At 41.9% G+C, this 13,750-nt stretch overlaps 1 protein-coding gene across 3 annotated transcripts in view; it reads left to right on the top strand.

Moving 5' to 3' along the window:
- nrxn3b (neurexin 3b) overlaps window positions 1-13,750 on the top strand; it is a 259,015-nt gene that overhangs the window by 72,557 nt on the left and 172,708 nt on the right. For all 3 annotated transcript variants that reach the window (XM_071924920.2, XM_071924921.2, XM_071924923.2), the window contains one exon: window positions 636-1,019. In XM_071924920.2, coding sequence (XP_071781021.1) covers window positions 636-1,019 — 384 coding nt within the window. The remainder of the gene's footprint in view (window positions 1-635; window positions 1,020-13,750) is intronic.

Raw genomic sequence — 13,750 nt, forward strand, 5'->3', positions numbered from 1 at the left:
TGGAATCAGTTTCATCTTAATACATTTGAGCCAGAGGATCCTTCCAGAGAACTCTGCATTATGGATTAAGTGTGATTCCAGCTTCAGCATGATGCAGAATTAGATACACAGGTTTCAGTGCTATATTTAGACACGTTGAGGGAAGATGCTGCAAGATTCAAATTATATTGAGTGACTGTAATTTTACTCTTGTTAGGGAGTATTTAGAGTGTCCAGAATATTTATTTAATTAACTCTGTTTTACGGTGGTTTGTTGCTTTTACCCAGGGAACATACACACTGCAAAACATGTCCAAGTCATTTAGTCTTGAAGGAAGGAAGTGAAAAATTCTGCCAGTGGAGTGTAATGATATCACTTCTTTCCAGTGCATTTTCACTTGTTTCACATATTTCAAATAAGGCAGAATATGGCAGATCACTCCACTAGTACAAAATGATACTCGATTCAAGAACTTTCTTTCTTTCTGAAGTTGATTTTGCAGTATAAACAAGTGATATTTTCTCACACCATTGGCAGATTTTTTCTCAGTTGTTTCAAGAAAAATACGATTTTAGAGTGGATTAGATGTTTAGATTTGTTTCGATGTATATTTCGCAGTGTCTGGGCAGTATTTAACAGATTTCCTTTCCTCCAGGCATCATCTCAGTGAACAGCCGCCGGACACCATTCACGGCCAGTGGGGAGAACGAGATTTTGGACCTGGAGGGGGACCTTTACCTGGGGGGTCTGCCGGACAACCGGGCGGGCCTGGCGCTCCCCACCGAGCTGTGGACCGCCATGCTCAACTACGGCTACGTGGGCTGCATCCGGGACCTGTTCATTGACGGACGCAGCAAGGACATCCGGCAGATCGCTCAGTCCCAGAACGTGACGGGCATCAGGTCTTCGTGCAGTAAGGTGACGGGGAAGCAGTGCGACAGCAACCCCTGCAAGAACAACGGCGCCTGTAAAGAAGGATGGAACCGCTTCGTCTGCGACTGCACCGGCACTGGCTTCTGGGCTAGCACTTGTGAGAGAGGTGAGGCTGGTTTCCAATTATTTTTCTCTATGTGGTGAGTGGTAGTCTTTCTCATAGTGAGGATTCTAAAATCATATTGGTTTTGTCAGAAGTGAAATTTATCGATTTCTTTTTGCGAAGGACCTTTTTAAGAGGTTAACTGTGCTGATTTTTGTGCTGACCACCGTATTCGGTTGCGGTTATGGAATAGTGCAGTGTTGCTTTTCATCAGTGTTTTCATGGAAGTTAAAAGATGGAGTACAACTGTTGTTGGACTACAGCAGATGGAATGAAACGGTTTTGAGTTGAAATATCTGTAGTTATGGTATCCTGGAGGAGAAGGTTATAAAGTGACAGCAGAGTAGCAACAGTCAATAGCTTTTCCAAGGAAGTGGACAGCGCTCCGTTTTAGCCGATGAGGAGAAAGTGTGACTTGGGACACTTTCTTCATAATATTTATGGAAGCTTTGCTGAAAGATTTAATAGGATTTCACTTTTCTGCCAAGTGGCTTTGGAAAAAGGGATGCATTGTTTTTTTTTCTGAAGAAGGTTCTGGAGTGAAATTGAACTTGTCTGCTGGTGAAATGGGCTCTCCTTGTCTGGGTTTTAAGAGCTTGGCCGCATTAAGTTTTTATGAGACGGAGGAGATAGGGACACTCTGAGCCGTGGGAGGGTATGTTATCGGACTATTGTTCTGCTAAGATTCTTTTTTTTTCACTATTTTACAGAGATTTTCAAGGTTCAGAAGAGGGCTTTAAGTACTTCATAGGAACTTGAGGTGTGTAAAGAAACCTACTTTGAGGAGGGATAATTACTATCTGGCGACTTGGTTGTTACCACCTGCAGTTTTTGGTGTGAAAGCAGAAGGCCAGGGACACGATAATGAGGTGTTAATGATTAAAAAAGTCTGCAGAGAATATGGATCAACATGTATTGGACATGGAACAGGGCCTGTGTTGTAGACTGCTGTTTTGGAGAATAGGTAGAGCAGGTACAGCCTAAAACCTGCCCCTCCTGTGGAAATTACAATTAAATCAGAACACACTGGAGCATATGTTTGAGAGCTTGTACCTTTCATAATTAAAAGACAAGTAACTTTTATGTTACATATCTAAACGTCTGGGAATGAATCCTAAAATAACCTGTCTTGAGTGCACATGGAATTCAGAGGAAATAGGACATGGAGACATATGGGCAAAAGTACAGAGTCATCAATATTAAAGAAAAGCAGAGTTAATTTTACATTGGGACAATGTACATGTCTGTGCTGTTGTGAAAGAGCCGAGTGTCCAATGGGAGCCAAGTCAGGGAGTTGGGGCTGTCCGATTGAGTTAACCTTGTCTTACCACCTGACTAGCGGTGTCTATTTTAGTAGCACTCCCAGGCTGCTGTATCTGTACAAAAGGGGAAAAAAAGACTGTGTACAGGCTAAGGAACACTGCCATTCAAACGGGGCCAATGTGCCTCACTGTCCTTCCACCCGCAGAAAGAGAACATATAGTCACCAGCACACACTCATACTCACAATCTCACACTCCCATCTCCCGTCCAGCCTTCTTCCTCCATCCCTTTCTCTTCCCTCCCACACACTTGACTCTGAATGGTCGTCTCTGGGAGTTCAGCGAGTGTGTGTCGCCGATGGATGTGGGACTATGGGTGTAGCCTCTAGTTCTGGAGCTACACAGTACAACAAAGCTTCAGCCTGTTCAGCAGTTGATTTTTACTTTTGTACAGTAAGACTTTGGGTGTGGCGAAATGTGCTGATGTGGCCGCTGCTGTCAAGATTTACTGTATTGCACCAAATGTCTGTTTCACGGTTCAAATACTGTTTGAAAACTGTTTGAATTCCCTCCTGGTCTTTCCGGTTGTTTTGTAGCATGTTGTTACAAAAAGGAGCTATAAGATACTGATTGCAGTCATAAAAATAAAATTCCCTTAGATGGTGGCAAAGATCAGCATGTTGCAGCGCTAATTAGACAGATGTCTGTGCTGTTTCCTGAGGCACACTGAGGCAAGATGCCGCAAAATCCAAATACCTTGAGCAATTACACAGAAACTTTGCCATTGAGACATTTCACCACAGAGCTATTTGAAGACTGTGTGTGCACTTTATTGCGTACTGGCCGCACCCCATTGCATTGTGGGATTAAGTGGCTTCAGCACAGTGCACAGAAAATGACTGCCCTAGATAGAATTTATTATTCATTTTAATTCTGCCTCAAATTAGCAAAGTTTTCAGTAAGTAAATCCTTGAGTTAGACTGATTCTGTGCTCCATAATGATTACTCACATGAAATTGCAATTCACAATAGCATATTTTTGTAGTTAGTTCTTATCTGAAGAATTTCACTTAGAAAACAGTAACACTTAAGATGAAGGAATCAACTTTATTTGCAACGTTGGGCTTCGAACTGCATTCAATATTTTCTTTTTTCCAAAATGAATTGTAGCACTTTGGAGGAAATTGAATTGTATTTGTCATGCTGGTAGTATAGCGTATTTCCCTTCTCCTCTATACTTTTAAGTTTCCCCTGGAGCTCCCAAGTGACAATATCAAACGACCACTGAGATGTATTCACACATGGCACTTGCTATTGATCTAAATCACACTATACCGTACCACAGAGAAGAGTGCTTGCATGATGAGACAAAAGGACGAAATGATAGAGATCAATGCTCTCCCGGGGAGTGTAACAGAGGTTATACATTTACATTACAATGATTGGCCTTTGCAGGTGACTTTCCACTGGAATGTAAATAAGCTATTTTGTCTTTGTTGAAAACTGTTTGGTGAAATCGGCCTACACTTTTTATTGTGATATTATTTCATCCAATATTTGCTATTTCCTAGGGAGGTATTAGAAAAATGTATCAAATTGCATAACCCTCTAAATCCTTAAGCCATTCATATCTAAGACTTCTCATATCAGCATAGCAGGCTAGCCAAAGTTACTTCTGTCAATAAGGGTTACTGCTATGACTGATATTAGCTTGGCAGACTATACTTGGATCCTACTACTACAACCACTATTTCTATTACTACTAATAATAACAATAATACAAGAAATCTGTATCTCATAACAATTCCTTGTATAGGCTTACATAGGCTTGAATGAATGGGTACTCGGATATTTGGGTATTTAGGCTATTCCTTTATTTAAAGGATGCACTAGGCTTCTTCGCACTTTGGCGGCCCCAAGTCGCAGTGGGAGGTTTGATCTTTACAAAGTTTGAAGGACTTCATTACCCAGAAATCATATAATGTGACGTCAGTAAAGTGCACACTCCTCGAACCTAAATTTCTTCGTCTTAGTGGCTGGTAGGGGTTAAACAAAATCAGATAGCGGCAAGTTCAACCATCATTGGTGAGTCCAGGAGACCAGGAGAACATTTTATATTTCACTCTTAAGTTTCAATTTGTCAGTTCCTGTGTGCTGACAAGATTTCCCACCAGTAATCACACTCGGCACCTGAAATTAACCTGAAATTAGACTGATAAGACGGGTGTATTTTCATATAAAAATCTTGCATAGTGCAGCTTCAAGTGTAGGATTTGTGTATTCCTTCCACCACTGACACTGTCTATGCTGTGTCTTTGCCTCCCACCAGCAGCCCAGCTGAACAGAGCACTGGTGTTTATTTGTTTGTTTGCTATTTTTCCCTGCTCATTTCTCTTCCACCATTGTCTTCTGGAATAAACGCATTACATGCCACATCCATCTCACAGATAGAAAATGTGACATTTAGGTAATAAGGAGGATGCATAATTGTGTGACTTGCTCTATTTTCATAATCTGCACAGGCTTGGAGAGGAAACATATTAGGAGGAGAGTCAGGAGCTAATTGGATCTTTGACTTTCTTCCCAAACACATGCAGTGCATTTGTGGCAAATGTTGTAGCCCTTCCAATTTACAAGAGGGCTGAATAAATGTGTGAAATGTGTGTCTGTACACTGCACTTGTGGCACACACACTGGGCACACAGGGCTGCATTAGTGCCCACAGGAGGTGTAAATGTTGAAACCTATCAATAGCATAATCAGTATTTAGAATTCATTATGAGTTACATCTATAATGTCAAGGTTGACAGGGTTTTTCCTGCGTAGAGAATTGTTTGACGGCCGCCAAAAGCATGACTAGCAAGCGCTAAAGCCGCCAGAATGAAAAACAATGATAATTTGGTGCTGTAAAATTTAGAACCGTTATCAATTATGAACGGACAATGCATTCTAAACAGGTATTTCAACTGGAGGTATTTCACAGCCTGCGTTTTTTGCTGTTATTCAGCCACTTTAAAGGGTTGGGTTGGTGTTTTGTTTTAAATTCGCGAGACAGAAGATAAGAGTAAATCACTGGTTGAGTCTTGCCTTTTTACTGAGGGGAATCCAAATATCTTCCAAACACTCACTGCCTCTTAAATTAGGAGTAGTAGTAATCTCCTCGTCAGGCTGAGTGTTTTCTGCCATGATGCTGCTAGCGAGCATGTGTGTGTGCTAAAAACAAACTAGCAGGCGAGCAGAAGTGTATCGTGACAGCGACAGAAAATGAGGCATCAGGAGCCGGTGATGCATTCAGTTTAATCGTCTGAAAAACAAAAATAAAAAGTTTTTGATGCATTCAACGGGCAGGTTGGGACTTCTTTATGGGAATCCTTTATGACTTTTTGACATTTGACTGAAATTCGATTACTGAAATTCATTCTGACAGCCTTAGCATGTATTACTCTGCGGAGATGCACTTCTCTATGGTAGATGGGGGTCAAAGTACAAAGACTCCTCCTCACGCACAATAGTGGAGTTTCATGACTTGAAAACCCCAGACTCCATGGAAATCGCTTCACTGCGCTTCGCAATGAAGGTATTTTCGGACTCAAATAATGGAACGATCAGAAATAGAAGTCTCAGGATGTCATGTTTCTATTGAAGTAAACACACTGCTCTATAGAATGTCTTGTCTTCCAGTGGGGGCTAAAAAGCTAGCAATTTTCTTGCTCTGTTTACCAGAACGAAAATGCAACCTGACAGATATTTTAGACTGTTTGAGGAGATCAAAGATCATGCCAGGCGACAACTAACAGACAACAACGTTCCTGTCTGCTCCCGATTTTCTACCTGGTATCTGTGCCAGGTTTAGGATGCGGATGATTTCTCTGTCTCTTATCTCTGTTTCTCTTTTATTCTGTCTCATCACTCTCTCTCTCTCTCTCTCTCTCTCTATTACCTCTTTTCCCTCCCTCTTTTTTCTCTCATATACACCCCCCCACCCTCCCCCCTCCCCAACACACCCTCTGTTTGGCATGTCTTCTTTTAACCCAGCCCATGAGACATGACAGCACCTGTGATCAGAGGTCTGCCGTGGTATCACACAGACAGATGTAGTGTCAGCATGGGAGCCAGCCCGGTTGCGACGCGTGTGCCAGACACTGTGTGTGTGTGTGTGTGTGTGTGTGCACGTATGCGAGGTGTGAAAAGCAACGAATATGTGCATCAGTCGCTGTTTCTGTGTGTACGTGTGCGCGTGCGTTTGTGTCTGCATATGTACTGTACGTTTGCATATATTTTGAACGCCTTTCTTTATGCGTGCGGCATCGCTTGTGTACGTGTGTGTGTCAGGGTGTGTGTGTACCAGCCAGCCACTGCTAGTGCTCCATGCAGCGTTGTGATACCGGGGCCCTGGCCCAGACAGGGCCCTCTCGTCTGGGTTGTGACCGGGAGCGTAGCCCTGCCAAACTCCTCTGCCTGTGATCTGAATTCAAATAGGCCAGCTTGGCTCGGTGCAGTCCCCCAGTAGGCAAACATAGAGGAAAGAAATGGAAATGTTTTACTATGACAAGCTTTAGGGAAAAATTATAGTGCTAACATTGTTGCCCCTATGCAGCGTTGCCCCTAGAGCGATACAGCAACAGTGCCATTGATATGCTGTTTCTTTCTTTTCGTAACATAATCTTTCTGTTGTGGTTGTTGTTTTTATTTTATTTTTTTACCCTGCCAACTGTAATCAATGTCTTAAGTGTGAAAAGGGTGTTTTTGCAATTCAGAGCTCTGTCTGCGTGGGATATACGTATAATTGGGTTGAATAAGGCATATGGATTTAGTTCAGTTCAGCACTTTTAAGAATAAGTACTGGGAAACTATGAATTTCTGCTCTCAAATAGCCTGCAGAGAGATCCACAGAAAGAAGAGAGAAAGGAAATCATTACCTTACTTTAATGATAATGTTTCAAGGTGGGCTTTGTCCTCTCTCTCTCTCATCTTCGAGCTTGAGGCTTTATTCCTTTTTGATTCCTACATTCCATTACACAAAAAGGTTATCCAAATGCTATTCCCCATTGGGAAAAAAAGGAAATACAGCATATATTATTCAGCTCGTCAACCCATCTGTCCAGCTCGTAAGAAGTGACATCAATTCAAGACTACAGGGAGGTATAGGCCTATTTGATGTCATCCTCTGTCTGCCAAGAGACGGGGATTGTCATCTCAGGCACACTGTCTTGATTCAGCAAGCTGGCCGGTCATTTGAACAGTAAGTCAGTCTTTGTGTTTGTACACAAACTGTGTGTGGCTGTGAGTGTGTGTGTGAGAGCTTTTTGGGATGGGGTGTAGCTGACAAACATGTCTTGCTGAGCGCCGTGCAGCTGATAAAGTAGCCCAGTTAATCAGGTAAATAGGCCTGTAATGAAGTGTGTTTGTCTGACGGTGTGCCAGCCCAGCGCCAAGTGATCCCACTGAGACTCTCCTCTTTCTGCCTTTTTGCTGCATCTACACACACACACACACACACACACACACACAGATACACAGCCGGGCACACACACTCATACACACACCAACACTCTGGAGACAGATTGGATTGTGTCTAATGCATATTGCATTTTCCCTGACAAGATGCCACCGCCCACATAAGTGGCTGTGTTTTCCCCGCTGTCAGAGGAGAAGAGCGGTGATGGCTCCAGGCCTGCGCTGATGGCTGAAGCTGTGTGTCCACCAGAGATCACTGGTGACATCACTCATTATAGTGCTGGCTCCCCTTTTTTCATAATGTTTTCGCCGGAAACGATGCGCTACTGTCAGCCTTGAGAAGCAAGTATGGTTTTTAAAGGATAATTGCAGCCATGGTGAATGTTGAGCCCACTTTTACAGCCCACGCTCTCCCATAGGAAATTCCTGGGTATTGTTGTGGTAACCTGTAGCCAGAGGGATTTCGTAGACAGGCTACATTTTATATTATTTAGTTTAGAAATTTTGAAATGGGTCTCGTAGAAACAAGCTTTTTATTATCGTCAGGTCAGACTGATGTGCGTCTACATGTCGAAGAATAAAACTTGCTTATAGCACCTTAATCTAATCCATTCCATAGAAACTACTTTAGGGAAAAAGTCTCCTCCTCACCTGAGAGGCTTGAAATGAGGTGGGATGGTAGTAACTGGTGAAAGGTGCTTTCTAGGGTGGGACTGATATAAACAAAAATGTGCAAAAAAAAAAATCATGGTGAGAGTTTTGGGTAAAACTGGCCAAGGTGGGCACGTTAGCGTTTAGAGAGGTTTATTTATTTATTTGTTTATTTCAGTATCTAACATTGTTCTGATGATACATCTATGCTACTAAGTTGTTTTGCCTACTTCCTTGTTCCAATCATTACATTTTTCCATAACATCATAGGCATTTGTCCAATGACAGCTTTCTGAATTTGCGGATTAATTCAAAAACGTTCAGATGTAATTGGATAGGAACTACTTTTCATTCACAGAACAATGTTTTTCTTTAATGCTTTATTAGGCGAGGCCATATCTCATCCATGGTTTATTTTACTACACTTTCCATCTCAGAAATTTGGTTTTCATATGGTTTTGATATTTTGAAAGGCATCTAGGGAAATAAGTCACATGATAGCAGTTTCTCTGATAATTACATGTAAAAAAAAAAAAACAGGAAGGGAGAGTGGCCACGCTGGAAAATGGGCTTAACCTTCACCGTGGCCGGAATTATCCTTTAAGTGCTCAAAATGGCAGTTTGCATTAAATTAAAGAAAAATTATATGAGTATGCTTATGTAACCTCCTTTTGCTATATTTGTATTTATATGTTCTATTCTTCTCTTCATGTATCCTATGATTACTTGCTACTGAGACAGGCCAGTTTCCCCACGGGGATCATTAAAGTTTCATCCAATCTAATCTAATCTAACAGTGGGAACACCACCAGCATTTCCTCAAGCAGCTGTTGAGTGCTGCTGGGCGAAGGAGACAGCAGTTTGTCAGCGGACGCGGTCCCTACTGCGTCTCTGCGGGCCTGAACCAGACAGCAGGACGCAGTAGGGAAGGATTTGACCCAAGCAGCAGGGTTTCAAATCAGTCTTGCTCATGCGGTAGGGCTTATCCTTGGCACAACATGGATGTCGCTCTCCGCCCCTCTCTCTGTCTGTCTCACATGTCACACACTCTCCCTTCTCTCACTGTTTCTCTTTTTTTCACTTTCTTTCCTTCCCCCCCTGTCTCCCTCTTACCCCCCTCGCCACCTACACACACACACACACACACACACACACACACACCATGCAATTATCTGTTCATTTGCTCCATATCCATCTAGTGACACTGAAATAATAGGTTACCATATGGCTTTTACAGTTTAATCATAGGTAGTGATTGCTGAAGAGAAAGTGAATGGCATTGACACTCCCTCCCTTCCTACATTAAACCTCGCACCCTGAGGATAGCATTATGTTCCTTTACCTTGCGGTTATGTTTGAAAAGTGAGAACAACTGTGCCTTCTCCAGTGACTGGAACGATAAAACCTTTCAAAACAGCGTTTTGAGATGAAACCCTTCATTTTGCAGTTGATGCGCTAATTATCTTCAGCCACTAATATATAATATGCCCATAGCGAACGAGAGAAATTAGATCAAGATCATTTTGCGAAAGAGGAAATTACAAAACATAGGGGCATATGTGGTCTATTTTTCGCCAGTTTAATTCCTCCCCGGTTGGAATGATGGAAATGTGTGAAGTCTGGCTGATCCTAAAGTTCACCTCGGGGTGCCGATGCCACACTGCCAACAGCATCTTACCACTTCGATAAGGTGTGAACCGTAGTCATGCTAGAGGTGTTTTCATATGCTGCAACCTTTCTCATCCACATTCTAAATCTGCTTTAACTCTTAATTGGCTATTTGTATATGCATTTAATTATTTATTTTTTAACAAAGGAGAGTGGGCGTTCTCTCACATTGTAGTTTGTTCTTTATTTAAATGGTTGGAAAGCAGCAGGGGAGTATGAGGGTTCAAAGCTCTAGGGGGATTCAATCCTAGGCCGCTGGGGGCAAAAGGAGGGGATTTCCCACTTTGCTATCTCTGGACACAATTTGATAACTTATCACTTTTTAAAATATTTTTCTAAATTATGGTGGAACCCATTTGTATTCTGATGAGGTCAGGTCCCCAGATATGCCTAAAGCCAATTTCAGCAGAGTGTTAGTGTGACATAAATTAAATGCTTGTCCAACTTCTTTTTCACCCCACCAAGAGAAAAAAAAAAAAAAAAATCTTGATGAAAGTCTGCCTTAAGCTTCAAGCTCTATAATGGCCCTTGTATGCATAATTGCGAGGCCTCCATTGTACTGTATGAATCATTTCTTAAGGTCAGGCACCAATTACCACCACGTAAGACTTTGGCTCTACACATCAAATCAGACTTCTGTACATATATTTTGTGCGTACATCTTATACGCCTTTATAGAGTAAAACAAATATTGTGTATTAAAATATAATAAAGATAAATACATTTTTAATCAAAGCACCCCCATATCTCTAGCATGTTTTCCCCATATTAATTAATAAAAAAAAAGCCAATTTTGACAAAAGTCTCTGTAAATTGCCAACTGTTGACAGCACACACAATTTTGGCCTTACATGGTTGGTATTTCCAGGCCTGGTCTCTTGAAATTTTGAGAAATGAGCACAACGTCTCAAAATGCAAATATATGCTCTGGTGCTCTGTACATAAAAAGTGAGAGAAATATGTTTTTCCACCCTGAAAGGATCAGCCTATGTGAAGGAGGCACGACTAGAAACAGGTAGTAGTCTGATATAGAAATAGTAAAGTCAAAGTCAAAGTAAAGGCATTGTGATCCAGGTGGAGGATGGGGATCGATTCACTGCTCATACCAAGAACATTTCTACTATGAGCGAAGTTTTAATTTTTAGCTGAAGTTTTCCTTATTTAACCACGACCAAAACCTTTCCCTAACCTTAACCAAATTGTTGTAGCTGCCTCACCTCAACCAATGTTGTTGTAGTTGCCTAAACTGTTAGCCTTTCACGTAACAAACAGGAGAAAATTACTGGAGGAATTTGTGGAGGAATGTAATGTTCATACACTTTGTGCTCACATCATGTCATCCGCGTTTCAGAATTTATGCTCATATTGCCCCTTTAATGAATTTGCCTTGAAAATAGTATAATAATAGAGTAATTAAACTGCCTGAAATGAAATAGATATCATATGCTTGACTTTGACCTCAGAAAGTGTACAAATGTTGGTGAGATAGCACTTTAGAAGCTGTCGTGCCGTTTTGGTTGCAAAAGGACGAATTAGTCAGTGTTTATGGCTCTGTCTCCAAGGTCGTATTTCTGTTTGGCAGGATGAGTTGATGTGTGTAGTATAAAGCTCCCGTCTGCCGGATGACAGTTTGGTTTGAATAAAAGAACATCACTTCAAGGTTGATAACCATGCAGCTGTCTGAGTACACACTGCATACCCACTCACCTTTCAGCACTTTTTCATTTTTTTTTTTTTTTTTTCAGCTTAGCTGTTGGCATTTGGAAAAAGCCATTATGTGTGAGTGAGATAGAATGAGATGTGTAGCTGGAGCCTTGCAGATACCTTTCCAGTGTTATCATAAGTCTGGTATCCACCCAGAGAAGGGAGGGTGGGGAAGTCTTTAGAAGCTGGGGAGTCATGACTGAACAACTGGCGATGTCCTCAGTTTTGTCACTTGGAGTGAAAAGGCATCAGCTCGCCCTCCTCTTACTGCCAGACAGTCAAATTTGTCGAAAACATTGGGTTTGTGTGCCAATGTGTCTATTGTGTGTGTGTGTGTGTGTGTGTGTGTGTGTGTGGTTGTCCGTCCCCCTCAGAAGGGAGAAAGGGAACAGGTTGAAGGAGGTTATGCCAATTTGCTCCACTACACATCCACTACCCAACACTGTACACAGACAGGATCCATCCCTAACCCCTTCCCTTCCCTTCCCTTCCCTTCCCTCCTTTCATCCTCCTTCCACCTTCATCTTTCGTCCTCGTCCTCCCCCAGCCCCCCCTCCTCTCCCCGTAAACGGGTGATAAGCACCTTTGCTGGGACATTTATCTCAGCAGACAGAGAAAATGACACTTCAAGGTCTGCCCTGACTAACAGGCCAGCGCTCACATACATACACACTTGTGGAGAAAATGAGGGAAGGACAAAGGGGGGAAGGGCGTGAAAAGGAGGACGGGGGGGGGGGGGGGGGAGAAGAAGAAATTGGAGAAAAGCGGGAGAGGTTGAAAATAAAAAGGGGGGATTTACAGAAAGGGAGGGCAGATTTTAGCGGACGTAGAGGCAGCGAGGTAGGGAGGGATGAACAAAGAGACAGAGAGAACAGGAATAGAGAGGCATAGCAAAGAAAGAAAAGGAGGCAGAAAAGAATGGCGAGCAGTCATCCTTGTAAAAAGAGACACATGGGACTGGAAGGTGTGTGATTTAGATTATAGGTCCAATCTGTGCCTGCAGTATGACGCCCCTTTTGAAACACTGTTGGCTCGCTACTGGCTTAATGATTTATTCGATTGAACATTAATTAGATTGTCATTTTGAAAGTGATACTGCGAGAGATTTTGATACAAGGACGGACTGACAGTAAAGGCTCAAATGCCCTGGATGCGATAATTGATTCGCCTCATTTAGCACATGATGCCTCTATGGTGCACTGCAGGTGGTAGATTTGAAGCGTCAGCAGCACTTGCACCTGCAATTCACCATTAGGATGACTAATGTTACTATATCATGTTCTCTTTAGAGTGGCATAAACCATGTCTTTTGGCCTGTTCTACAGTCTGCATTGTATGTTTGGAGAGCTGCTTGTGGACCAGATAGACAATGCTCTGTTTATATTTTGTCTGCATACCTTACATCTGTATGCTACTAGCTAAATGACCTGCTTAGTTTTCTCACCACAGGAAATACCTGCATTTGTTCCCTTGCTTTTAGCTGAAAGGGGATCAAAATATGTCATTCTAGGTTGTGTAATTGGCAACTAGTATAATGATATGGACATATCAAGATAAATAACAAGTAGAATATTCTTGAAATCTACATTTTTAAGTCCTGTTGCCTTGAAAAAATCATTAGTCACTGTGGCTCCAGAAACAACTTTTTCACTCCTATATTAATGCTCCAAAATTGAATGAAGTTCAGACATGTCAATGTGTTTCTACATGCTGCTTCGGTTAGACCATTGACAATACTTGGTGCATTTCAAAACATGCACATCTGACTCTTCTACTGTGTTTCTGCCTTATGTGACAGCATTTGTAATGTTTGTGAACATAATTTTCCATCTACAAATTCAACTCTACAAGAGGAAACGTGAATATACCCAAATGTAGATGGTCAGTTACATTATAGTGTGGCTTTTATTGAATAATAATGCAATAATGATCTTTCAGCAAACAATAATATTACAGTCTGTGTGTGTAAGTGGATGTGTTGTCACATAGATT

The sequence above is a fragment of the Centroberyx gerrardi genome, chromosome 18 (assembly GCF_048128805.1).
Source record: "Centroberyx gerrardi isolate f3 chromosome 18, fCenGer3.hap1.cur.20231027, whole genome shotgun sequence".
NCBI lineage: Eukaryota > Metazoa > Chordata > Actinopteri > Beryciformes > Berycidae > Centroberyx > Centroberyx gerrardi.